The sequence below is a fragment of the Heterocephalus glaber genome, unplaced genomic scaffold (genome assembly GCF_053883595.1).
Source record: "Heterocephalus glaber isolate CG9 unplaced genomic scaffold, H.glaber_assembly_v1.0 deba00001662, whole genome shotgun sequence".
Taxonomy (NCBI): Eukaryota; Metazoa; Chordata; class Mammalia; order Rodentia; family Bathyergidae; genus Heterocephalus; species Heterocephalus glaber.
The window spans coordinates 12,533,969-12,561,645 of NW_028258403.1; the positions used below are offsets into that span (position 1 = coordinate 12,533,969).

Sequence of the window (27,677 nt, forward strand, 5' to 3'; positions counted from 1 at the left end):
ATGTTTCAAAGGAAATAAAAGTCCTCCATTTATTAGGAACTTAAACATATTGTAGGTATTAAGATTTTCTTAATTATAACCTAGTTTTAAAAAATATTTTGGCCTTGTTTTACCTATTTATAAATATGAGCACATAAGGAGTGATCCACATAGTATTACTGTAGAGTCAGATACTAAAACTTTCATTACAGCCTATGACAATTACATTTAGATACTAATTTGTAATTCCAACCTGAGTAACTCCAACTCGAACATCCCTACTGACTGAACTGGTTCCTTTCAGCATATCTCCACTGGCTCGAAGAAATCCTGAACTCCCACGTAGAAACCCTGTTCCTAGTAATTCCAAAACTTCCTCCAGAGACACTTTGCGAATGCTTTGACGTGAGGCTGCTATGACAAAGAACAAAACAAAACTATGATTTATGATTTATATTTTATGAGACTAAATTTTAGTGCATGTTTTCTTTTTTTTGGTACCGGAGATTGAACTCAGGTCCTTGCACTTACGAGGCAGGTGGCAGAACCACTGAGCTAAAACCCCGGCCCATAGTGCATGTTTTTATTTGGGTGGGATGCTAGGGATTGAACCCAGGGCTTTGTATATGCTAAGCACATGCTTTACCACTGAGCTACACCCAAGCCTCATTAATGACTAATTTTGATTTGTAAAGAGCCAGAATATTAACAAGCAAATTAAAAATTCAAACAAAATACAAAATTTACAGGCCATTCTATACATTAATAAAAAAAGTCAGACAGGGCTTCAAAAAGGACATCTTAAAAGTGTATGTTTCTTTAAGATCCTGACTCGTTGTTCCCTTTCCTCAAACAAGAATTTAAGAGGCTAATCTTTTTTGCTGTAAGAATTGAGCCCTTGGCATTGTGCATACTAGGCAAGTGCTCTACACCACTGAGCTACATCCCTAGTTCAGGTATAAAAGAAAACATAAATAAAGCTGCTCTACTTTTCTACAAATGAAAATAGTATACACTGCTTTAAAAATTCTTCTGAAATACTAAACATGCCAAAATATAATTTTCTTTTTCCAAATGCTCTGTACTTTTAATAAAAGTTATATAAAATAACCACCATATTTTGTCTCTAAAAAGACTCAATTGGCAATACAATTTTTGTTATTCTCTCAGTCTGTGAAGAAATCAAAGCTAAATACTACCAAAACTACTCAGTTGGCTCTCAGATTATAATGAAAGATTAGGTAGGGCAGGAATGGTCAAGACTGACTTCAGTTTGACACAGCTGAATTTCTCACTGTGACTATCTACAGAATACTATCTTCTCTAAAAAAAAAAGACTCCACATTACCCTTTTCATTTTTCTTCTGAAAATTAACAGTAACAATCTCTGACCTTTGTTACAGACTCAAATCGTACAGCAGAAGAGAAATAAACTTTCATTAATGTTATAAACAACAACATAAAATGTACACTCCAGTCCAAAGAGGAAAAAAACATCTGAGACAAATGAAAATCTATCATAGCATTTGGAAGAGAAATATTATTAAATAGTACACAATCAATCCCTTCATGGATCATAAATTCTAGGGAGAGGCAATAAATGTAATAAGAGACTAAGTCATTAAATAGTGTTTAAAAACCATGCACTAAATACAGTAAATGAGGCCAGGAATACTAGAGTAGAAGGAAATATTGTTATCTGAAATAGAGTTGTTGGGGTAGGAGTCATTGAAAGAGTGCTATTTGAACATGGCTTGAGTATATTGAAGAAATTAGGCATGAGGATATCTGGAGAGTTTCTAGGCAGAAAAACCAGCTGTGGCAAAAAGGCCTTGAGGAGGGATATGATGTCCATGTGTTCAAGCAAAGCAGTGTGAATGGAGGAGGTCCAGTTAGGAGGTGGACTAGAGCCTATAGATGGGAGAGGGTGGAACACAGGACCTTGTAGATCAGTATGGTAAGGACATGACTGAAATGAAGCACCAGTGGAGGACCTTGAGAAAGGAAGGATAAAATATGTCACTTAGCTGTTGTGCTAATAGCAGATTATAAAGGGGGCAAAGGCAAAACCAGGGAGACCCAGTAGGAGTGATTATTTCAGGCAAGAGGATCAAGGTGGTTCAGTGAAGAAGACTGACAAGAGTCTGGAGATATATATCTAGAAATATATATATATATATATTTTTTCAATTAAAACCCTCAAAATTATTTTTTTAAAGCTGCAAGAATAGTACAATAAACTCCCATGTTCCTTTCACCTAACTCACCATATTTTTGTCATTTCTCTCTTGTGCAGAACAGATTTATGGCCAACTGTTTTATAGAATGACTCTTGATGTGAGTGTATCTGGCATTTCCTCAGAATTCTGGTAGAGAGCTACATTAAGTCATAACTGTGTGTTCCTCAATATCTAACATCAGAAAACACTGTCAAGCAAGGTACTGGTTTGTCCCTGCACTGGTGATACTAGCTTGGAACATACAAATAAACTCAGCCTGCCAGATGGGTTCACTGTAAATTTACCATTTGGAAGATGGCAAAAATGACCTAAAAAACCCATCAGACTTTCCTCAAGAATATATTGAGGATCCCTACAATCATAAATTATTACCATGATTGTAAAAAAGGTCTTTTTTTTTTTTGGCAGTACTAAGAATTGAACCCAGGGCCTTCTCTTTTATTTTGGTACTGGGGATTGAACTCAGGACCTTACACTTTTGAGGGAGGTGACGGCACCACTGAGCTAAATCCCTGACCCAACTAAATCCCCGGCCCCCCCAGGGCCTTCTCACTAAACTATATACCCAGCTCTTTTTGTTTTTTATTTTGAGACAGTATTATAGTTTTTATATAGACATTTCCCCAAAGACTCATACGGTTATAGGTGGGGCTTTTGAGAGGTGATTGGGTAATGCGAGTGTCATACTCACAAGTGGATTAGTCCATGATGATGTTATAACTAAATGTGCTATTAGAAGGTGGGGTTTGGTAGAAGTGGTAGGTTACTGGGGGCGTGGCCGGGAAGGGTATACAGTATCTCTCTCCTTGGCTCTTCCCTTTATGCTCTGTTTCCTGACTGACATGAGAAGCTTTTCCTTAACCACCTCCCAACCCCCTGCTGTTTCTTTTTCAGAGCCAGCCTACCATGCATTGCAATTTCTAGGAACTGTGAGCCAAAACAAACTTTTCCTCCTTTGAGCTGAGTTGCAGGTATTGGGATTTGTGTCTTAGTGACAAGAAAGTGACTGACACTGAGTCTAAGTTGGCCAGGCTGGGCTTGAACTTGTGATCCTTCTGCCTCAGCCTTCTAAAGTGCTTCAATCACAAGCATACACCATCAGGCACAGCTAAAAAAGATCATATTTACCAACTATTCTTTTGGTAGTTATTAATCTTTCACCATAAAAGTTTCCCTTTTCTTTATATTAACTATATGTGCACAGATTCCTGTTCTATTTAATAGATTATAATCCATTTCTTTTATTATTCATTTTCATGCTAACACTGTCCTGAATTTAACCAGTGGAAGTCTCTATAAAATGGTGGTAGCTAAGGGCCAGGGATATAGCTCGGTGGCACCACATCTGCCTGGCAAGTGCAGATGAGTTTGATCCCTGGTACCAGAAAAAAAGAATGCTAGTAGCATGAGCTTCTTCCTTTTTGGCCTAAGATGTTCCAAACTTCCAGGCTCAACTTGGACTTTCTGTCCTAATCCCAGAATTAACCACTCTCCAAGGAGTCCCAATTCTGGGTGTTTTCAGATAGTTAAGTGTGCAAGCAGAGCAAGTATGTGTATGTGTGGGGGAGCAAGAGGACAAGCACTTTGTTTAGGACAAGTTAATTTGAAACTTAAAAGGCCATCCAAATGAGATGTCAAATGGGCAGTTGGATAGGAATCAGGCACCCAAAAGAGAAGACTAGGCTAAAAGATTTAGGAATCCCTGATATTCAACGAAATTTAAGCCATGAGTTTGAATAAGAACATGGGAGCAAGCATATGTTGAGGAGAGCACAAAACCAAGTACTAGGGCATGAGCCATCTCCTCCAGGAGACTAAAAGACAGTCAGTCTAATGAGACTTTGTTTCAAAATAAAAAAAATAAAGGGCCAGAGACACAGCTCAGTGCAAAAATCCTGGGTTTGATTCCCAGTACGAAAGAATTAAAGAGAGAGAAGGAACAAAGGGAGGGAGAGAGGAAGGAAAAATCTGACAAATGAACTAGACTAAAGAGAAATTTTTAATGAGGGGGAAGGAAAACCAAGAGAGCATCTAAGGGCACAAAAGCTAAGGGGAAAAAAAGGATATGGAAGAGGATCAACTGAACTAAATATTGCTGAATGGTCACATAAGATGACTGAGAACTGCCCACCTCTTAGCAAGGTTAAATATAAGAACACAAGCTCCACAAGGGCAAAGACATTTATCCGTTTTGTTCAGTAACATATTCCACATGCTCAGAACAAGTCCTGGCCCAGCATCAGCACTCAACAAACTGTTGAGTGAAAAGAAAACATACAAATAAGCAACAGGAATAAGAAAACGTGTTCTACAGTACAAATCAAAACTACAATGAAATATTACCTCACACTTGTTAAGAAGGCTATTATCAGAAAAGCTGTTAAAAACAAATGTTTGGGCTGGAGATATAGCTCAATGGTAGAGTGCTTGCCTAGTGTGAGCCTTGGATTTGATACCCAGTACCACAAAAAAAAACACAAGACAACAACAAAAATATTGGTGAGGATATGGACAAAGTGAAACCTTGGTACACTGTTTTGGTAGAAAATAATAGTCATTATTGAAAACAATACGGAAGTTCTTTAAAAAATTAATATAACTACCACATGGTTCAGCCATCCCACTTATATTTATCCAAAAAATTGAAACCAAGATTTCAAAGAGATATTCAAATACCCGTGCTCATTGCAGCCCTATTCACAGTAGCCAACATCTAGAAACAATCTAGGGCCAAGGACTTAGCTCAGTGGTTCTGCCACCTGCCTCAAAAGCGCAAGGTCCTGCCTGAGTTCAATCCTGGTACAAAAAAAAAAGAAACAATCTAAATGCCCATCAACACATGAATGGCTTAAAAAGAAGGAAATTCCCCGGTACCATAAAAAAAAAAAAAAAAAAAAAAAAAGAAGGAAATTACATAACATGGGAAAACAAGGATGAACCTTGAGGACATTATGCAAAATAAGTCATATGAAGACAATATTCCTTGATTCCATCTAAAAGAAGTATCTGAAACAGTAGTCAAATTCATAGAATCAAAAAGTAGAGGCCAGGGATTTAGCTCAGTGGTTTTGCTGCCTGCTACGCAAGCGCAAGGACCCAAGTTCGATTCCTGGCACCAAAAAAAAAAAAAAGTAGAAGGGCTGGGGATATAGCTCAGGGGCCTGCCTGACAAGCGCAAGGTCCTGAGTTTGATTCCTGGTACTGAGAAAAAAAAAAAGTAGAATAGTACTTACCAGGGGCTGAGAGGAGGAGGAAATAGGGAATTACCAAACAATGACAGGAAGTTTCAGATAAGCAAAATGAATATATTCTAGAGATCTTCTGCATAACATTGTACCTACAGTCAACAATGCTACATTATACACTTAAATTCTGTGAAGAGTGTAGAGTTCATGTTAAGTATTCTTAACATACACACACAAATCTGTGCAATGAATGAATGAATATGGAAGTTACTGGACACCTTAACAAAAACTTTTGATGGAGTTACTGTGAAAAAAACTCTATTTGATGTGCATTTGAAAGATGTAGGAGAGAAGGAAATAAGGACAGTGAGCATAAGTAACTCTTCTGAGGAATTCTTTTGGGAAGGAAAGAAGAGAAATAATGGCTCTTGCTTGCTGGAAAAGCAGAGGGATAAAAAGACTTTTTAAGATGGAAAAACAAAAGTATGTTTTTGTAGGGAACAATTCATTAAAGAGAAAAACTGATGTGAAAGACAAAACAGAGACTTCTGAGAACAATGTCCTTGAGCAGGTCAGAGGATGAACTCTACTAAAAGACAGGATAATTCATCTTTAGTTAACAGTGGGAAAGCTGGATTATGTAGGTCCAGATGCTAATAGTAAGGATGTGGTAGGAGAACCTAGTGAAAATAGGCTATTAAACAAATATAAGATGGAGGAAGAGGTTTGAGGCAAGCAGAAGGTATAAGACAATTAGGAAAGGAAGAGACTGAATGGACTGGGTAAATAGTAATGCAACTATAAGCCACAGTTATGAAGTAATTTGCAAAGACATCATAAATTTTTGTCAACTTATCAGAACATCAGGAAAATGTCCTTAGTCGTACCTTTTTTTCTTAAGTGCCTCGCTATAACATACTATCTATATAAAGTCTGTAAGTTTCATTTTAGTTTTTTACCTTATACCTTTTGTATATTGTTTGAGTTGTTCAAACTCTCATCATGTTTTCTTTCAAAAATAATACAGTACTGTGTTAATTCAGTCTCCTACTTATAGCAGCATGGCACCTTCCATGGCAAATGCAAGGGCCTGAGTTCGATTTCCGATACAAAAAAAAAAGTTCACCTCTAAATATAATTCTTTTTTTTTTTCCTTTTTCCCACTCCTGGTCTGGGTTTGTTGTTTTGGAGGCTTTTTCCTTTGCACCCCACCCCCTCCATAAGTAAAAAAGATTGGAAGAACCACAGTAAAAACAGTCTCATTCTAAATTTTAAATTTAAAGGTTTTGAGAATAAATAAGTTGTATAGTTTGTTAATGTTTTTTGATTGACTCTGATATGTTGTATGCTCTGTTCTCTCTCATTTCTGGTTGATAAACATTGCTTTCAAAAAAACTACAATCCACTTATTATGTCACAGTGAATGACTTCTACAGCAATGCTCATCAAGGTCTGCCTTCCTGCTTGCTTTCTCTCTTTCTCTCTCCTTCCTTCTTTCCTTCTTGAGTTAAGGTCTTTATGTAATTCAAGCTGGCCTTGAACTATGTAGCAGAGGCTAGCCTTGGACTCATGGTGATCCTCTTGCCTCAGCCTTCAGAATGTTGGGATTATAGCATATGCCACCATGCCTGGCTCTAACGTTTATCAAAATTTAATGTGCATACAAATTACCTGGGGATCTTGTTAAAATGAGAATGTGATTCAGTGAATCAGGTGGGGCCTGGGTTTCTGCATTTTATTATAAACTTCCAGGTGATGCCAGTGCCCCTGGAATGTGAATGTTTAGGAGAGGAAGGAAGGGTCTATGGACAGTTTCATTTTCATTTTCATTTGTAAAACCGTCTACTCTTTGGAGACAGAATTATAAAGTAAGTTTTCAATTATTCACCACTGCTTTATGTATACTATAAATTAAACACAAACTTCCTTGTTTTTAAAAATAGTCCATTCTTGCTTACTGCCTAGAAGTGTATAAATAGGGAATAAAATCTAACACAAAGCAAATTCTCCAAATATAGTAATTTCAAATATCAAACACCTACATTATTCGCTTCCTTGTACCAATCTAGAAAATGGTTAGAAAAATGTAATCAGATATATGCTGCTTTAAAAAAGAAATCTGAGATTTAGATCTTTTATTGGACTGCACAATTATTCTACAATTTATTTTTTTAAAAAGACAATGATTAAATAAATATACTTCAAGAGTCCTTGTATTTTTTTTCCTCAAATTTTTACTGAACTGTTTGAGAAATAAGTCTTGGAATCTATATCAATGTTTATAAATTCAACTTGATTTATATTCTGCTTCTTTTAAAAGTAATAATGGGTAGCTGTAATGCTATCTGTATTTGTCCGTATTTGTTTAAATCAACTGGGAAAAAATTACAGAAGATATCTTGAAAATGATTACATGACTTTACCTGCTCCTAGATGTTTAGAAATTATAGCTTTAGCCAATATTGTGCCCAGTAGTTTTGAAACTGAAATCCGCACATCATAATTGGAACCTTCAAAAGACTTAAAACATAGAGTGGCCACACTGTCCAGGTCTGTACTCCACATAAAGGTGGCCTCTTTCTGAAGCTCAAGAAGACACTATTTGATTAGAGAAACAGAAATTAATGAAAAATAAAATACAGTGCTAGGCTCAATCTGTATAAATTGTAGAAATTATGAGTCTGAGAAATACACAATTTTATTATTTTAAAAGTGTTATTTGTATATATTAATTTCAACACCATACAATTCACTGGGTCAATAAGAAGATTATGAGGATTAAATGAAATTACATGTAAATGTGCCTAAGACAAAGCTTGCCTGTCATTAATCATTCAATAAATTACTGCTAAAATATGAGGTTATACAATAAGAAAGCAGGGTCTGCTATCAGGTACAAAGTATCTATATAATGACTGTAGAAATAACAAATGAATACTTACTAAAAGCCATAAAGATTATACTATATAAAACCACAAAAGGTGGGAAGAGTAACCACTTGTAACTCAGTAGCTTATGAAAATGCCTTTACAATAAATCTGTTGGCTATGAGCAAACGTGAGAATAATTCCAACATTAAACACACACACACACAAACACACACACACACACTCTTTAATGTACTACCAAATCAACTATGTTAAGAAGCCAAGATTAAAAACAAAAATAAAATAATTTCAAAATGTAAACCTTATATATAAACTTTAGTTTACCTATATATGGAGAGGGAGAATAGTAGAGTAGAATAAATACCTAAAAAGAACCTAAGCCCTTAACTTCCCACCCTCTGACAATCTGTTACTAACTGCTTGAACCTTGGGAAATCCATATAACTCTCTGGGCCTTACTTTTCTCATATGTTAAAATGAGACAGTCCTAGCTGATTACCAAAGCTGAAACTCTAACAATCATGTAGCTGTTATTAATACTTTTACAGAGATTATCCAATTTACTTTTCTTTATATTAATTGTCATTGGATATTTTACCTTTGCAGCAGCACAACGCACAGCCATGGATCTATCTGTCAAGCAGGATCTAGCAGCTTTATAAATATCCCTGTGGCAAGATGTGGCAGCAGCTCCTAGCCCATTCAAAATATTTTGAAGACTCAGCATAATCTCATATCGCCCTTGAGACTACCAAAAGAAAAAGAAAAATTCAAAGAAGAATAGGAAAAAAAATCCACTGTGAATATTGCAGGAAGCACTGATATTTATCTCACATATTACAAAAATACTTGTTTTTGTCCATATTAATCAAGCCATTCTGACATCAAAAAAACCAATAATTCTATTTACTACTTGAAAAGTGTTATTTGTATATGTAACATTTCAAAATCATACAATTCACTGGGTTAATGTGAAGATCAAATGAAATTACATGGCAAGTGCCTACCACAGAGCTTGTATACCATTAAGAATTTAATAAATGGCTACTATAATAAAAGATAACATAGTAAGAATGCAGGGTTAGCTACCTACTAGCTACATAATGTTGGGAAAATCTATAAAATGGAGGCAATAGAAACCAACTCATAGTCTGTTTATAATGAACAAATGGGTTAATAAATGTGAAGTTCTTAGAATAACAAACATAAAGCAAAAATTCAATAGATTTAGCAGCTATTAATACTCTATCAGGTGGTATAATTTAATTCAGAATTTAAAAAGACTCAAGTTTAAATCTTGTCTCTCAGTAGCTGTATGACTTTTAAGTTGTTCTTATAATTTCCTCATCTATAAAATGAGACTAAGATGAGGGTCACAGAACTAGTGGAAGAAATAAATACGCTTTTGAGGATAAGACATTCACTACTGCATCTGATGTACAGTAAATAAGCAAGAAATTAAGCTGCTTGTGCTTGTATTACTGATGTTTTATTAAATGCCCAAAATAATTTTTATATCCCTAGAAGTTAAGGTCACTGAAACTGGAACAAGACAAAAGATCAGTAGCAAGCATCACTTTCATAGTAACATTATTTTTGTTTAAAGGAGCACAAAAGGGAGGAGCTTGGAGGGGATGGGATAAAACTTATTTAAAAAAGAAAGAAAAATAAAGAAGCACAATAGTCATAGGTGGACATAATAAAATGATTGCTATTAGAAAACTTCTGAACTCTCTTTTATCAGTTTCAAATGTTGTGTATCACTGAAGAGTATGGGTAAAAGTAGGAATTCCTTTCGATATCAATGAAATGGTATAGTACCTGAGCAACTAAAACACAAAGGTAAAAAAATAAGTAATAAAATACTCAACTTTAAATTTTTTGATACAAGCAGAATAATTGTCTATTAACCACGTGGCCTAAAAAGCAGTATTGCTCAATCAATGGAGATAAAAGGGAGAAAAATGTTTTAAATGGCTATACCCCAGTAAATAAAAGTTTTTATAGACATCCACTTTTTAAGAAAACAATTTATACTTATTAAAAAAAAAATCTCTGGGGCTGGGGATTTAGCTCAGTGTTTCTGCTTCCTGCCTTGCAAAAGCAAAGGTTCCGAGTTCCATCTCCGGTACCAAAAAAAAAAAATCTCTTCTGAATCATCTTCGATCTTTCAGGAAACTACTGCTGAGAAGTGATCTACTCAGCAGATTCCCTTACTGGTTATGACTTGACATTGTGAATTAGTTACATACTTTTTTTTTTTGGTACCAGGGATCTAACTCAGGACCTTGAGCTTTTGAGGCAGGTGGCAGCACCACTGAGTTAAATCCCCAGCCCAGTTATATACTTTTTGAAATTTAACAGCTTATAGTTTTTTCATGTTCTGTCTTGTTACATGCCAAAAAATGTACTACTAAGAAGCATGTCTATAAACTATTTCTAGACTATTCTTCATAAGGCAGGAAGAGTAACAGATGTGGGGGTTTTTTATATTTAAAGGTGCTGAGTTACCTTTATATATTAGGAGTCACAGATTTAAATTTTTTGAAATATGTGTAACATAATGTCAAAAGTGGTGAAACAACAGTCATCAAGAGATTGGAGTATCTTGCAAATTAAATGACAAGACAAGTCTTAAAACAATGCTACAGGGAAGTAAATGATGCAAACTCATCAATGAGGACAAGGCTAAGGATATACTCCCATGGCAATTAAAAGGTCACCTAATTCCTCTATGCCTTTTCTTCTTGACAATATTCTTTATTCCTTTCTAATGCTGGTATAGCAATTAATCCATTCACTAGGTTTATATTAGTTACCAAATACAAAGTCTCCAGTAATAACTACTTGCTCTGGTACAAGTAAATAAGTAGTATTAAATGGAAAAGGTGGGGGGCTGAGGATTTAGCTCAGTGGTTCCACCACCTGCCTCCCAAGTGCAAGGTCCTGAGTTCAATCCCTGGTACCAAAAAAATAAAAGGAAAAGGTGGAGTAAAAGGAAGAAGTAGAGATGGATCTGTTCAATGGAATAGCTTCTGCACAACAGGATTTATATGAACATACAAAGTTCTGTACTATTACTTTTATAATAAGGGTTCAATATACAGAGTATATACTATGCATAATTTAGAAATATTTAATTTATAGATATATAAAGATAAAAGAAAAAATTTAGATATATTTACATAGGCATCTATGCATGCTTGTAGTACATAAAGCTCTTTTATTAGCTGAAGAAAGCATAAATCTATAAAATGCTATCATGTTGCTATTATTTAGTTAAACTTATAGTTACTTACCTCTGCACTCTTCATAGCTTTAAGAATATTTCCCACTGTATCATTAAAGGTGTTACCAAGTATTCTACCCAATTTCTTGTACAAGGAACCCAAACATACCACAGCAGCACTGAAATGACATTTAAATTACAAATTAGTCATGGCTGGAAAAAAAAGGAATAAGAGAAATCTTATATAAAATTGACTTAAAATTTTCCTCCCATTCTATTGTTTGTTTTTACTTTCAAGGGAGCATTTTTTGAAACACAAATGTTTTCAATTGTCATAAAGTGTCATTTATATCTAACAAAAGATTGCCTAATCCAAGGCCACAGGTATTTAATATGCTTTTCTTCCCTAAAGTTTTACAGTTTTAGCTATAACATTTAGACCTATTATCCATTTTGAGTTAATTTTGTGTATATGGCATGATGGAAGGGTTCAATTTCACTCTTTTGTATATGAATATCCAGTTGCCCCAGGATTATATATTGATGCCAGCGACTAATTTTACTTTGAAAAGATAAAATTTCCAAGAATCTACTCTATTAAATCATGAGGCATGATACTTAGATGAAAATGAAATAATATTTTTAATAAGAATTTTAAATGGATAAACAGATGTTCAATTAATCTTAATCTTAGCTCAGATTCTACCCCCTCAAATTTGTTACAAGACAAAATTCTGCAAAATTATTTTAATATAATTTCATATTAGATAATCAAGAACAGACTTTAAAGAACAGACTTTAACATAAAAGAAAAACAAATAATATTACCAAGTTTTAAATTTGAAAACTTTATGGAAGAATACAGTCTACTGTAAGCTAAATATTAGATCAACAAAAATATCTATATACAATTACTATCATGGAACCATTCATGGCTCAATACCTTCTCTGAAATAACAGGTGATAAAATGGTCAGAATCCTATGAAGAAAGAAGCTAAGCTGTTTTTAGAATCTTAGAAGGGTGGGCTGGGGATTTAGCTCAGTGGTTTCGCCACCTGCTGTGCAAGCGCAAGGAACCAAGTTTGATCCCCAGTACCAAAAAAAAAGAATCTTAGAAGGGTACTTTTCTATTTATTATCAATTTTCACTAATAGAAACTAAAAAATGGCAAACATCCAAAATTTGAATTATTTATCTTATATATTTTAAACATTTAACTGCTAAAAATCTTAAGATTTTTGAATCCCCAAATACAGCTAAAATATTTTTTAAAAGACTTTTTCAGTCAAGGGAAAAATGGTATTTTTTTTTTAAGTGATTAAAAAAATGAGTTAAACTGAATGTGTATCCAGTTTCAAAATAACTGCCAAGTAGGCTATGTACTTTATAAAAATCACACAATTAAGGAAGCAATACTGTTTTCTTTTTCTTTTTCTTTCTTAGTCAGGGTCTCGCTCTGTAGTACAGGCTATCCCTGAGCTCACTATGTAGCCTAGGCTGGCCTTGAACTTGTGGGAATCCTCCTGCCTTTGCTTCCTGAGTGCTGGGATTACAGGTGTGCACCACAATGCCCAGCTTCTGCTCAGTTTTAATGTTCAACTTACAGTTTGGTGGGAAGATAACTTGGAGAATCATCTTTGCTACGAATAAGATCATTACATTTATCAATTGTTTCATAAACAGAGAATGTATCTCCAATACTATAAAGTATGGCTAGATTCTTTGCAAGGAGTTTGCGAGTAGGAGGCCCCAGAGAACTGTTTAACAAAGACAGGAGCTGTTCAACAAGGATCTTCTGTTTCTCCTTTAAATCATTCTGGAAAGAAAGGTGACATAAAGGCAATTCAAAGTCAACCTAATTATATGTAATTCTCAAATTTTTCTTTCATTTATTTAAGAACTAAAGACTCTAGGAAAATACTGTACAAAATTATTTTGAATAAAAGCTACAAATAAATTGATGGTAAGGACATTTATCAACAAGTAGCTGTCTTTCTGATTATCTCCAAAAAATAAATGCTGAATCACAATATGCCAATCTCTGTTAACAAAGACAAGGATCTGGGCCGGGGATTTAGCTCAGTGGCACCATGACTGCCTCGCAAGCACAAGGTCCTGAGTGCGATCCCTGGTACCAAAAAAAAAAAAAAAAAAAAGGACAAGTATGCTATTTCTTCTAAATCTTTCTTTATATATTTGAAGGATAGAATAAATTTGCATTTTTAACTAGAGCTATCTCCTCCAAATATATCTGCATAAAGCAGTAATCTATAATAAGAACTAATCTTATAATGGTTTCCTGTTTTATACAGTTTTTTTCTAAATTTATTGCAATTTTTTGCAATATTACTATATATATAATTATTATATGCAATGTTAATACATTTTACTTGTCTAACCTCTGGAAAAAAGAGTAGATTATGTCATTAGAAAGCTACTGGTATTCAGATGTTTACTGAGTCCTAATTCTACAAAGAAATTAGTATACAGAATTTGTCTTTGGTTAAATTTATTTTTCAAATGCAGAAGTTGCTTTTATTCTTTCTTCTCTTGAAAATCAGCAAACTTTTTTTTTTTGGTACCGGGGATTGAACTCGGGTCCTTGCACTTGCGCAGCAGGAGACGAAACCACTGAGCTAAATCTCCAGCGAAAATCAGCAAACTTGACAAATGTCTTACACCATGGGAACTAGTCAACCCCGTCTCACAACAAGAATGTGTTCTGTAATGCTGCTGTTTCTTCTTTGTCTTTTGACAAAAATCTGTCTTTTGTTAAGTTCTAAATTTCTCCACAGAGTAGGGTTTTGTTTGGCAGTGTTGGCAGGCCCTAACATGGGGTCGTGTGTGTGTGTGTATGTGTGTGTGTGTGTGTGTGTGTGTGTATTTTTGGGTTTTTCGCAGTATTGGGAAATAAACTCAAGGCCTTCACACTGAGCTGCATCCTAGCGCTTTAAAAAAATTTTTAATTTTGAGACAGGGTCTCACTAAGTCACTAAGTTGCCCAGTCTGGGGTTGAACTTGTGATCCTCCTGCCTTAGCCTCCCAGAGTGATGGAATTACAGTCATGCACCATCTGGTTAATAGTAATGTCTTAAAAACCACTTATGTAGCCTGGAGGATTTAGCTCAGTGGTTCCACCACCTGCCTCATAAGCGCAGGTCCTGAGTTCGATCCCCAGTACCAAAAGAAATGTATCAAAAACCACTTATGTATTAAAAATGGTACTGTACAAGCGCAAGGACCCGAGTTCAATCCCCGGTACCAAAAAAAAATGGTACTGTAGGGCCAGGGATTTAGCTCAGTGGCGCCAGCACCTGCCTCTCAAGCACAAGGTTCTAAGTTCAATCCCTGGTACCAAAAAAATACGTACTGTAATTTTGTAAGAGAATGTCCTTAGTTTTGGATGTGTGCTAGATTATTTAGAAGTGCCACCTCGGATCAAACAAGGGAAACCATTAGCAGCCACAGAATGTAGTTCAACAGTATGAATGACCAGGTTTTTTTTGTTCTATTCCATGAGCTCTTTAAAAAGGGAATATGCTTATCCAAAGGCTTTATAATTCATCTTTTCCTACACTCTTCATATCATTTTTTTTCAGTACTGGTTACTGAACTCAAGGTCCAGGGCTGAGGATTTAGCTCAGTGGTTCTGGCGCCTGCCTTGCAAGCGCAAGGTCCCAAGTTCGATCCCCAGTACCAAAAAAAAAAAAAAAAAATGCTGAACTCAAGGTCTAAAGCAAGCTGAGGAAGTGCTCTATCACTGAGCTATATCTCAAGCCCTTATTTATTTATTTATTTATTTGGTACTGCGGATCGAACTCAGGACCTTACATTTATGAGGCAGGTGCGGTGCCAATGAGTTAAATCCCTGGCCCTTTAAAATTTTGAGACAAGATCTTGCTAAGTTGCACAGGCTGGCCTCAAACTTGTGATCCTCCTACCTCAGCCTCCTGAGTATGTGAGATTACAGGTGTGAGCCACCACACTTGGCTTTTTTCAGGTGAAGTTTCCACTAGATTATTTAGCATTATGCTGTACCAGAAATTTATGTATACAAAGGAACACAAGATGCAGAAGATAATAAAAATTTAACACAATGAGGCTGGAGTTAGATGTCACATATAAAGTAGTATCAAAAGTATTGGCTAATATCTTTGCTTTTTTGAACACAGTAAACTCATAATAATGAAAATGTCAATTTAGGAAGGGGCAAAATTTACTATTTTTATTATAAGTCTTTACAAAGTCTAGCTTTTTAAAGCTAACTCAGGCTACTCTGGACAGAACTGGAAAAGCAAATTAAAGGAATTGAAAATTATCTGGCACTTAATAAGCAAACACACACACACAAATCTTTTGTAATTTTACCCACCCTGCTAGTTGCTATCAAGAGCTTCTCCAAGTATCTCAGCCATTCAAAAATAAACTCAGCCTTCGGAACTTCTCCTAGTTGGCTATACGCATCTTCATTCAGCAATAAGCTATGAGCTAATTCCATTCCTTGCAGCAAATTCTCCTAGCTGGTCCCGATTCTTCTCACTGAACTGGTCAGTATATCTACAAACAAAAATCTGCAAAAGAAGAAAACAACATATTTTAAAAGGAGTGTATGAAGGAAGCAATGAAAACACTAGAAATCTTATATCAAAATGTAAAAACAGCCGGGCATGGTGGTGCACGCTTATAATCCTAGCACTTGGGAGGCTGAGGCCAGAAGTGAGTTCAAGGTCAGACAGGGCTACATAATGAGTTCAAGGCCAGCTTGAACTACATAGCAAGATTCTGTCTCAAAAGAAAAAAAGTAAAAATACAATAATTAAATGTGTACATCTTTTATAACTGGTGTATGGTAAATCTGGGAAAACCTCAATAAGTTATCATTAACACTGACACACGTCTACCTTTGTATTTAGTTGTTTTCCTTTTTTTAGTGGTACCAGAGATCTAACCCAGGGGTATTCTACCACTGAGCTACACCCTCAGCTTGTTACTTTTTGAGAGAGTCTTGCTAAATTGCCCAGGCCAGCCTCAAACTTGCAATCCTCCTGCCTCAGCTTCCCAATTAGCTGAGATTACACATGTGTGCCACCACCACTGCTCCAGCAGACTTCAGTTCAGTGCTTCTTTTTAAAGAGCAGACTAGACAAAGGAGAACAGCACTATTAGCATTACATGTAAAAACTTGCTAAACAGAAAAGATATTCCACTAAAATTGTAGAGATTGTGTTGTTGTTCCTGGGACTGAGCCCAAGGTTTTTTAATTAGCTACATCTCCAGCCCTTTTTTTTATTTTGAGATACAGACTTGCTAAATTGCCCAGGATGAGCTCAAACTTGCAATCTTCTTGCCTCAGCTTCCCAGAGTGCTGAGATTATAGGAAATTCTACAGTTAAGGCCAGATTATTCAGGATTATTTTTTCAGTTTTCTTTCTTTTCCTAAATATCCTTTTACTAAAATGGGTGATAGGTATATATTATAAAATGAACCAATATCCAGATCTCCTACTACAATTCTATTAGTAAAGCTTGCCTCTTTCCTGGGTCTTTGCCTTATCATTACTTGGATATCAAGCCAGAAAGAGAGGGACTTACACTCATTAGTACATATTTCCTAGCCTAATAATGATACTACTTAACAGTTTTAGGCTAAGAATTTAGGAAACAGTTCCATCTCAGCTAGCAGACAGTGTTTTTATCTCTGTGAGTCTTCTTATAAAAGCAAAGCAAACTTTTCTTTTATGGCACTTGGAGGATGTTGTCTAGGAATTTTAACAATGTATAGGGGACTCTTTCGAGTTACAACCAGCTTGACAAACAACTTGGATTATGACCAGAATTTTAGTTTTAATTTATGACCAAAGTCTTGAGTTATGGCCCCAATGCTGGCTGCTTGTGCTTCCAGATGGTCTCAGATACAGATTTAACCCTGGCAAGAACTGTTCTGGAAAGAACAGCACAACATCCTTTCTTATGTGGGGTTGAGAAATCCTGGGCCAATGTCTAAGGACACTGAGATCTGCCTATATACAGGAGAGACTCTGAAGGCTGTGTAGAGGAGCCTGAGTCTTCAACTGATCAATGTGAGTTACAAGTTCGTAAGTCAAGGGTCCATTGTAGATTATATCTGTTATGACCCAGAGCCAATGTGGCTTTAATTTTGCTGTAGCAAATAATCAACAGCAGGTTTTTGTTTGTTTTATTCATCAGTATCTCCTATGAATACTCTAAAGCATTCCAGAACATAAATATATAAATAGTGTCTATATAAAAACATACACATCTATAAGGGCCAGGAATTTAGGTCAGTGGTTCTGCTGCTTGCCTCACAAGCACAAGGTCACGAGTTTGATCCCCAGTACCAAAAATAAACAAATAAATAAATAAATAAAATAAAAACATACACATCTATAAGATGGCATTGTGATTATGGGACATTTCTTCAATTTTTAGGAGTACATGCTCAAATATGTTGCTATAAAGCACTTTTAAGTAACCAATCAACCATAAAATAACTGCAAAATATTAACAGGTGAATGTAATTAGTGAGCATGTGAACAATCATTTTATTAGTCTTCAATTATTTCTGCATTTTAAAAAAGATCACAATAAAAAGTAGAAAGAAATTATTCCATGGATATGTGTATGTGTGTCCATGCGCACATGCTATACTAGGCACTGAACCCAAGGGCTTTGAACTACTGTATCTAGCTTGGATTTTTATTTAAATTTTCAACTCCTGTTTCGTGTCTTATTTGTGTCTTCTGCCTTGGGCTAATCTAGATTATAGGACACTAATCCCAGAGGCCAAGGAACCACTTTCACCAGTGATCCCTATCTTCTCAAATCTCTGCTTTAGATATCTGATCTGGCCCTCAGTGGTTCCGCTGCCTGCCTCGAAAGTGCGAGGACCCGAATTCAATTGCAGGTACCAAAAAATTTTTTTAAAAAGGAACTAGATATCTGATCTGGGTGGTTCCCCTCCCAGGAAGTTCTGTTCATCTATGCCTATGACCTGGCAATGACAGTCCTTTAACAAGAACAAACAAACACAATTTAGATTATTTTTGGAAATGTCACTTTTTTTTTTTGGTACTGAGGATTGAACACAGGACCTTGCGCTTATGAGGCAGGCTCGGTGCCACTGAGCTAAATCCCCGGAAATGTAACTTTTACGAACAGAGAACAGCCAGGGATTTAGCTCAGTGGTGCTGTGCTTGCCCGGCAAACGCAAAATCCTGAGTTTGATCCCTGGTACTGAGAGGAAAAAAAAAGAGAGAAAAGAAAAGAGCTGAGGAAAGAACAGAGAGCAAAACAAGAATGCTGCCATGAAACTCATTTTTACAGAGGCAACATGAATTCTAGTTTCTGGTTGGTTTAAAAAAGCCCTCCTGCTGGCTATGGTGGTGCACACCTAAAATACTACTGCTCAAAGCTGAGGGAGGAGGATCTTCGCCAGCCTGAAATACATAGCTCGAGACCCTGTCTCAAAACAAACATTCTAAAAAATAAAGAAACCCTCTTTTCTTAAATTATTAAAGTGAACTGGCCAGAATATTCACAATTAAGCTAATAAATGCTAGAGAACTAATTTCTGGAAGAAATCTACTAAGTATACAGAAGGTGAAAAGCAAATTTGTACACAATATTTATGATTGTGGAAAAAATAACCTTAGTATCACAGAGAAAATTTCTTATAACCACTAGGGCAAATGAAAACTGTATTGTAAGAATCAAATTACCCTTTCTAGAGGTCATTAGGACTGCTGAAGAGACATTTTTTTCCTTAGGCAGCAGCAACATTGTGGTGTAAAATGATCTATCAAGAAGCAAAATAGCTAATAGAGTGATAATAAATAATTCAATAAATAGCTTCAGATATAAGCAGGGCAAAAAAGCTACCTCTAATACCCTCAATACATTCCTCATATAAATTACTCCTAAAAGAAGCAGCCAATTCACAGTGGAAATCTCACTTCTAAACCCCCAAGTCTAAAGTACAAATGTGCTATCAATGGGATAAGCAAATGCATTTTGCAAATAACAGATACTCTTGCTCTTACCTAGGTCCCACTTCAGGAAGACAGATACAAATGCAGTCTGCTGCAAATTTTAATTACTTACCAGTCCAATTACTTAAATACAGGATGACCAAATATTGCATATTTTTTGTTAATTTTTATAAGAATACAAAAATCTAAAAACAATAATTTTATCAAATTTATTCAATAATTTTTCTGTGTATAGTATATCTTAAAACATTCAATACATAATGCAACATTACAATCTGAACAATAGTATCTAGTCTCTTTCCAAATTACTTTTTTTTTTTTGGTACCAGCGAATCAAACTCAGGACCTTGCACTTGCCAGGCAGGCGTGGTGCCACTGAGCTAAATCCCTGGCTCTCCAAATTCTTTTTGCATTACTGTCTTTCTTTGAACAATACACTTTACACTATGGTGTTGGCCTTTCCTTTTTTTGTGTGGGTAGTATAATTTCAATAAAATGCCTACCCACTAAACAGTGATGGGGAGACATTGATGATGGACATTCTGGTTTGCATTTTGCTATCCTGGATTTTTCAATTATTTGGTCTATTAGACCTAATCTAAATTGTAAATGACTTTTTGAATCCCCTTTTGAACAAATAACGAGTTCCATATTGTCTGGTCTAGAAGGTCCATAAATAATTTATAACACCCAGGCATGGTGGCACATGCCTATAATCCCAGCACTCAAGAGGCTGAGGCAGGAGGAATGCTGAGTTCAAGGCCAGCCTGAATTACATGAGACCATGTCTCAAAAAACAAAATTTTAGGAGCCAGGGATTTAGCTCAGTGGCACCATGCCTGCCTTGCAAGCACAACATCCTAAATTCAATCTCCAATATCCAAAAAAAAAAAAAAATTTTTATAATACTTATTTTCCTAGAGAAAATAGAAAGAAAAAATGGAAACAGAGCTTTTGTACGTAGGGAGGGTAGGGGGCCTGAGAAAATGTGATAAAATAAAATAAAGTAAAACTTTTTCCCCTCACTTTTTGATTACAGGCTAGCTTGTTAGATGTTGGTCAACTCTGTCAACACCACCCATAGAATTATTATAATTACTGACCACTACTGGAATTTTTTAAGTTTCATTTCTTCTTTCAAGTTCTATCATTTCTACATTATGGATAGTTGACAACAAGGAGATGTCTTTTTTTCTTTCCATTTCATAGCACAGACTTTTCTTCTTAGATATGCTAACATTTCTCCCTTCTTCAATTTTTTCTTTTGTAGATCTGTTGGTACTTCCTTCCTATTCAGTCTCAATGTCCCAAATATGTCAGTTTTGTATTGTAAGAGAATATCACTGAGTAACCCCAGCACTCAGGAAGCTGAGGCAGGAGGATTACTACAAGTTCAAGACATAGCAAGACCCTGTCTCAAAAAAAAGAGTTTCACTGAGTTCTGGAGAAGTATAAAAATTCTTTTTTTTTTCTTTCTTTTTTTTGGTACTGGGGATTGAACTTGGGACCTTGTGCTTGCAAGGCAGGCAGCAGAACCACTGAGCTACATCCCCGACCCTGAGAAGTATAAAAATTATATGTAATGTACTTATGATAAAGAGTGTTTATAGATTGTAGCACAAAATTATAGGTTATTTTCACAAACAAAATGAAGATAAATTAGTATTAGTTGCCCTGGTTTTTGGTACTGGGGATCAAACTCAGGACCTTGCTTCTTAAATGATTCTCTTGCGCAGGATTTACTTCTTTAGCAATACTGCCTCTACTTTGTGTATGGGAGATACTCCTTTGGTAGTAATTATAATTTTCCCCCCTAAGGTCTTCTCCATTGAACAAAGCACTGTGAACTAGACCTAAGGTACTAAGACATTGTCCAGATCATGTTTCTCAAACAGATGTTCATAGCAGTGTGCCAACTGTGGGACTGTATGATTCAAAATTCATTTATTCCCCTAGCCTCTGTTATGTTTAAAATTTAATGGTTAAAATGTGCTTGTTAGTCTTGAAATAGTAGATAAAATCTGTAACAAAGCAAAGTTCCTAAGTAAATCATTCAACCCCTTGTTTGTCCGGAGAACAAAAATTCCCGGACCCACTATCGGTAGAACAATCCATCACTGTGTCTGCTGATCATCAGTACGTGACGGTCGTGACCATATGGTCGTGACCATTACTGTGTGTCTGCTGACCGTTAGTACGTGACAGTCGACCACCAACCTTTGTTCCTTTTTTTTCCGTAAATCTACATGTTAACCTCCCCCTCAACCCCCTATAAAAACAGCCTCGGACTCTGAGCCAGTTGCCTCTCTTAGCTACTTTGCTTTGGGAGTGCCGTCTGGCCAGACTAATAAAGGTCTGTTTTACTTTCCAACTTGTCCGGTGTGTTCCTTCCCGGGTGATCGTCGCTGCAGTCAGCTCCTCGGAGCGTTTGGTAAGGCCCTCGGTCTTACACAACAGAACAAACAAGAGGCGTATTACTAGACTTAAAACGAACAAACATTAAAGATTTTCTCTTGACATTAATTTAAAACACCATTTTATATATAAACAAAATACACATAATATGCAACAGAAAGCAAAAACTAATAAAATATTTCAAGATAAAAATATGTGATTTCAAGGAAATTTTGAGCATGACCTTGTCTTCCTTCCTTCCTCTTTTTTTTTTTTTTGCTGCATAGTTCAGGCTAGCCTTGAGTTCAGTATGTAGCCCAGGCTGGCCTTGAACTCAGTGATCCTCCTGCCTCATCCTCCCAAGTGCTGGGATTACAAATGTGCACCACCAAGCCACCACACCTGGCGACAGTGTCTTTCTAGAGCTCCTCTAACAAAATTACTACCTGTTGGGAGCAATGCTACATAATTCTAGGGAAAAATCATTTGAGTAGGCCCGGTTCTCCTGCCTACAGGCCAGCTATAACACTCCAAGACATAATTCCATTTTGGCCTGAGGTCACAAGGGAGATCTCAATGATCCTGTGATGCTGTAATGCTCCAGGACAAGACCACACCTGCGAGAGAGGCCCTGGGAGGAACCAAATCTTCATCTGCATAGTTCCTCATTGTTCTTAAATTTCAGCAGCCCCCACCCAGCCTTTTGTTACACCTTGTTTATCCCAATGTGAAGTACTGAACTTGATATTTCACTTGTTACATCTATTTCCCCATGTACTGAATAAAAGGTGCTGCAAGCTAGGGGGCTTTTGTCTTTGCTGCCCAGAGCAGCACTGATCAGACCCAAAGCTCAGCTTCTTCTCAGTCTCATTTGTCTACCTTTCCTGTAATTCACCGTGTGCTGCCATGGCTCACAGGAGACTAGGACTTACTGCAGAGGTTCTGGTAACATCCCCTTCCCCTGTTCCCTACAACTACCCTTAGATGATAAGAATACTAGTTTAATGGAAAAGTTTAAGAATCATCAAGCTAAGTTGGATGCAGTAGTGTACGCCTGTAGTCTCAAGTTATTTGGGAGGCTAATGTAGGAGGATCATTTGAGTCTAAAGTTTAATGCAAGCCTGGGCAACAAAGTAAGATCCTGTCTCAAAACAAAAAAACCACTAATCAACCCCTAAGTTGATGTATGAAATTAACATTCATATAGGCAAAAAAAGTGGCTGAATGTTGGCAACTCATGATTCAACCCACAATCAGCCTTCAAAGATCAGGCATAGTGTATGAGAGGCTAATGACTACACTTGGCATGCTACTTCTGGTGACTTTATTAGCCAGATTAGAGTTAAACAGACAGATATTATTGACTATTGTTAGAAAAGAGCTGAGGGTCAATCTTCCAGGACCAGAGTTTTCTAAAGTAACTCACCTCAAAGTCCAAGAGCAGTCAACAGCTATTATCAGCAAGAATTACTTTTCCATCTGAAAATGAGGTAGTATCAAATTTATGTAGGCAGGTTAATGTAAGTACCTTCAACAAACTGATACAGGCTGCTGATGCCAGTCCTGACAACCAAACACAATTTTCTCTACCCAGTGTTTATACATCAGTGGTAGCGAACATATGGCACACGTTATTTTTCTTTTAAGACAAAAGATGTCAAGGTATGAGTTTTGTTTTGTTTTTTCAAACTAAAATGTCAGTATTCCAGTTTAATTGCACTGTTAGCACTTTGTAATAAATAAGTGAGTTTTGGGTTGCAGTTTGCACACTCATCATTAAAAGGTTCGCCATCACAGTGGCAGAGAAGGAAATATGCTGAAATTTATTGGGAGAAAGAAGTATTCCTAATCGTTTTGGTCATTTTTGTTTCCTAAAATCATCTTGAAGAGGAAAAGAGGAAAATTACAACTAATCAAAGAGAACACAGACACAAGATAGGTTTATTGTATAAACAATAAATATTGTTTATTGTTTTTTCCTTCTAAAGTTCAAAAAGAGTAGTTCACAAAATTACTAAACAGTAATTGAAACTAATTCAAGAATGTATCAAGTGCCTGAGGTTTTGAACATGTTTCATATTAAATTTCAACTACTTTTCTCCGACTCTCTCTTCTCTAAAGACATAACACGTCCACTCAGTTTCTAGCCTACTTTTTCTGGCTCTGTTTAAAAAAATAAAGAAAAAAACCCAACTCTCTAGACTCACACTTTAGGAAACATTCATAAATGTTAAAATCCAAATAATTTTTCCCAAAAATACAGTAATTATTTAATCTAGAAAGAAGCTGAATCATTCTACCCTGTTCTCAGGTTCCCATTTGTGATTTAGGCTTTGCAAAATTATAGGTTATCTAGGTCATTAGGTCATGCTTGAAATGTTGCCTGAGGGAAGCTGTGCCCCTCTCATAAAGAGAAAATGAGGTGTTCTTATTACCCTACTGGACCCATCTCTAGGCATGATCCTAAAGTTGGTTTGCTGACTCATTCATTACCTTTTCTGGCTTTTAGGTAAAATATACACTAAAGTAAGTCATTTAGAGTTCAAGTTATAGTTTGATGATTTAAAAATCTGGTCTGCATTTATTCCACCTTTGAATCTTTCTCTTTTCTTTTCTTTTCTTTCTTTCTTTTCTTTTTTCTTTTCTTTCCATAATAAATTCACTATTTAAAAATCTACCTTAAAAAAATCAACTGCATCAGAAAATACAGAAATGCCTGACAATGAAATTCAAACTTATGACATTTTGTATGAACTTGGTTTGTTTTATATGCTCTGTAACAACCCTAAATATAAACTGGTCATTATTAGTTAATACTTTAAAATGTTAGTGATTTAAACTTAATAAGAAATAATTTGTCAGGTGCAGTGGCGCACACCTGTAATCCCAGCACTCAGGAGGCCTTTGAGGCAAGAGTATTGCTGCGAGTTCGAGGCCAGCCTGGGCTACATAACGAGACCCTGAGTCAAAAAAATAAAAAAAGTTTGACTTAACTGAACTGTTCAAAATTACACATACATGAAACCTAAATATGATAAATATAAAAACTCTGAGCCAATACCGAGATTTTAGAAAAGCTAATAGTTTTATATGAATAGTGGTAAATGTTTCAGCTCTTTTGCAAAACAACAAAATGTATCAAAAGTTATAAAACTATCAAAACCATTAGGCAAGAGATTTTTTGGTACTGGGGATCAAACTCAGGGCCTCAAGAGCTAAATCCCTGCTAAATCCCTAGCCCTTTTTTATTTTTTTTAAGAGTCCAATTTTTGAGAATTTTGTGAGAAAGAAAATAGAAAATTCAGTTAATTATAGCAATGTAGAAGCCAAAACTGGAAAACTTAAAACTCTAATACTAGAGAAATGGTTACAATTTGACATACTCAAAGAATATTAAGTTTTTATTAAAAATTATAATTATGAAAACTACAAGGACAGAGGTTTTACATGCCAAGAGACACAGATAAAGCAATGTTCTGGAGAACAACACTGTTCTGAATGAGAACAAGTGTTCTCATGGGAGGAGGGTGGGGTGGGGAGATTCCAAGTTGAAATACTTTTGGAAAATGCTGAGGTCAGTAGTTTTTTTACCAGGGTTTCTCCATACACATGTTCTGATGTAGCATGATATATCACCATGTTTCTCAACACAGTCTAACTACAGATCTCTCCTCCACTACTACCTTTTTCATCTTATACCTGCTGGGAATATCTCACGTAACTAGTATTCTATAGAATACAATCAATAAAGACTAAAAAAATTTAAAAATTCCTTTTTGTTCATACTATGATAGTTTTTATTAGAAGTAGGAGGACGTATAACAATGACGGATATATAACATACTTCTACTTCAAAGGAGTCATATGTGATTAATATTTCATATCAAATTATCTAACATTAAGAGTCCTACATATAAACAGAATATTCTCTTCACTACTCCTAGAATATGAAGTTTTAATTAATATATTCAAAATTCATGAGTTCACATAAAAATTTGTTATTCATATTTTTAAGTTTTATGTACATCTTTTCCAAAAAGGTTTGTTGCACCATAAATTTTAAAATTTGATTTTTGAAATTCTGAACATAAATTCCCACATAATCAAATGAATCTATGTTTCCTTAGTCATACTACAAAAGCCTAACTTGTAATATGCCCAGGAAGAACACTAATACCTTAATTCAATACATAATGGAAGCTGGGCATGGTGGTGCACACCTGTGACCCTAGTACTCAGAAGGCAGAGGCAGAAGGATCACTGTGAGTTTGATGCCAGTCTGGGTTACACTGTAAGATCCTGCCTCAAAAAATAGACAGACAGACATTCACTGCATTCATTATACCAAGGTTTCCAAGAATATTTCCCTCAAACCTGGTAGAAATGGGAAGAATGTTGTTTCTCTCCATTGAAAAATATGAGGCAACTGGAAGAGCAAATACATCAAGCTCCAAGAAGCGATGGGGAGCCTATCTTACAGTGCAGAAAAGCTAGGAGGGAACAGGACATGTAGAGGGGTTACAGAACAAAGAATTTTAAGAAGCTGGGGTTAAGGAAGGGTCAAAAGTGGTTTGCTTTCCTTTTTTTGTTTTTCCAAAGTACTGCAACAGCAAGTTTTCTATTACTATTAGGGATGTAAAAAAATGGCAGAAGCTGGATTTAATTAAGGTTGTCATTTTACAAAAACAATGAATTAAGTAATTTGTCCTTGGGCTGGGAATGTAGCTCAGTGGTAGACAGCTTGCCTAGCATTCACAAGGCCCTGAGTTTGATCCCCAACATATATACACACATAAATAATAATAATAATTACAAGAAAAAAGTTTGTCCAAGGCTAAAATGATATTAAAGTGGAGGAAAGTTAACACCATATTTAGTTTCAAGGTCCATGTTCTTTTAGTTCATACAATCTCTAATCACTGCTATTCCTGACAGTTACTACCACAATTGCTGAAGCATCTAATCCTTGTAACTTTGTAGTTCTTTCTCATCCCTTTATTCCTCCTACATCTCCAGTAATTCAAGGCTTTCTGTTAAGTGTTAGGTCTTCTAGAGACATTAGTTCCAAAGAGACCTTTCTACCTGGACAGTAAATCAGTAAGTATTGAAGGTATTAGTTTAGTCTTTGGCTATTCTTTTTTTTTTTTTTTTCCCAGTATTAGGGATCGAACTCAGGACCTTGCACTTGCAAGGCAGGCGTGGTGCCACTGAGCTAAATCCCCGGCCCTAGTCTTTGGTTATTCTTGACAATTTTTTCACTCTCCATTCCACATATCAAACTTTTCCACCTTTTCCTAGGAAAGGAGATTTCATTCTGGACATTTAGGAAAGCCAGAGGCACCTCACCACCACCACCACCACACACACACTAAGCGATATTCCTAGCCCTTATTTTTTATTTTGAGACAGGGTCTCACTAAGTCACTAAATTGCCCAGGCTGGGCTCAAAGTTGAGATCTTCCTATGTTCAGCTCCCAGAGTTCTGGATAGATCACAGGTGTGTAGCACTACCATATCTGCCTCAGTGGCAGATTTTAAAATAAGAAAAGCTTTAGTCTTCTGTAGCTCCTACCATACTCATCTAAAGGCACTACCCAAGAGTTTCATTACTTGGCACCTAGTTGAGAATCTGGAACCAGGAAGTAAAAAACAAACAAAAAAGGTCTATACAGCAATTTACTGTTTTTATTGTCCTGAATGAAGTTCTATGGTTCATATCAAGAATGTTCCATCCTGAGTTCAATCCCCAGCA

At 35.9% G+C, this 27,677-nt stretch overlaps 1 protein-coding gene across 16 annotated transcripts in view; it reads right to left on the reverse strand.

The window, feature by feature from the left end:
• The window catches only part of Heatr5a (HEAT repeat containing 5A), a 120,260-nt gene that overhangs the window by 88,343 nt on the left and 4,240 nt on the right, over positions 1-27,677 (reverse strand). For 9 of the 16 annotated variants that reach the window (XR_002389104.2, XR_002389105.2, XM_021243828.2 and 6 more), the window contains exons 2-7: positions 15,895-16,093; positions 13,127-13,338; positions 11,592-11,700; positions 8,891-9,040; positions 7,828-8,002; positions 233-393 (exon numbers count right to left, since the gene is read on the reverse strand). Coding sequence is in view for 14 of the 16 variants with exons in the window: in XM_021243828.2 (XP_021099487.2) it covers positions 233-393; positions 7,828-8,002; positions 8,891-9,040; positions 11,592-11,700; positions 13,127-13,338; positions 15,895-16,020 (933 nt within the window). In the remaining 2 variants the exon portion in view is untranslated. Of the gene's footprint in view, positions 1-232; positions 394-7,827; positions 8,003-8,890; positions 9,041-11,591; positions 11,701-13,126; positions 13,339-15,894; positions 16,094-19,261; positions 19,727-21,895; positions 21,977-23,351; positions 23,405-27,677 lie in introns of those variants that run through there. The other 7 variants (XM_021243823.2, XM_087197246.1, XM_021243827.2 and 4 more) reach the window with 5 other exon arrangements.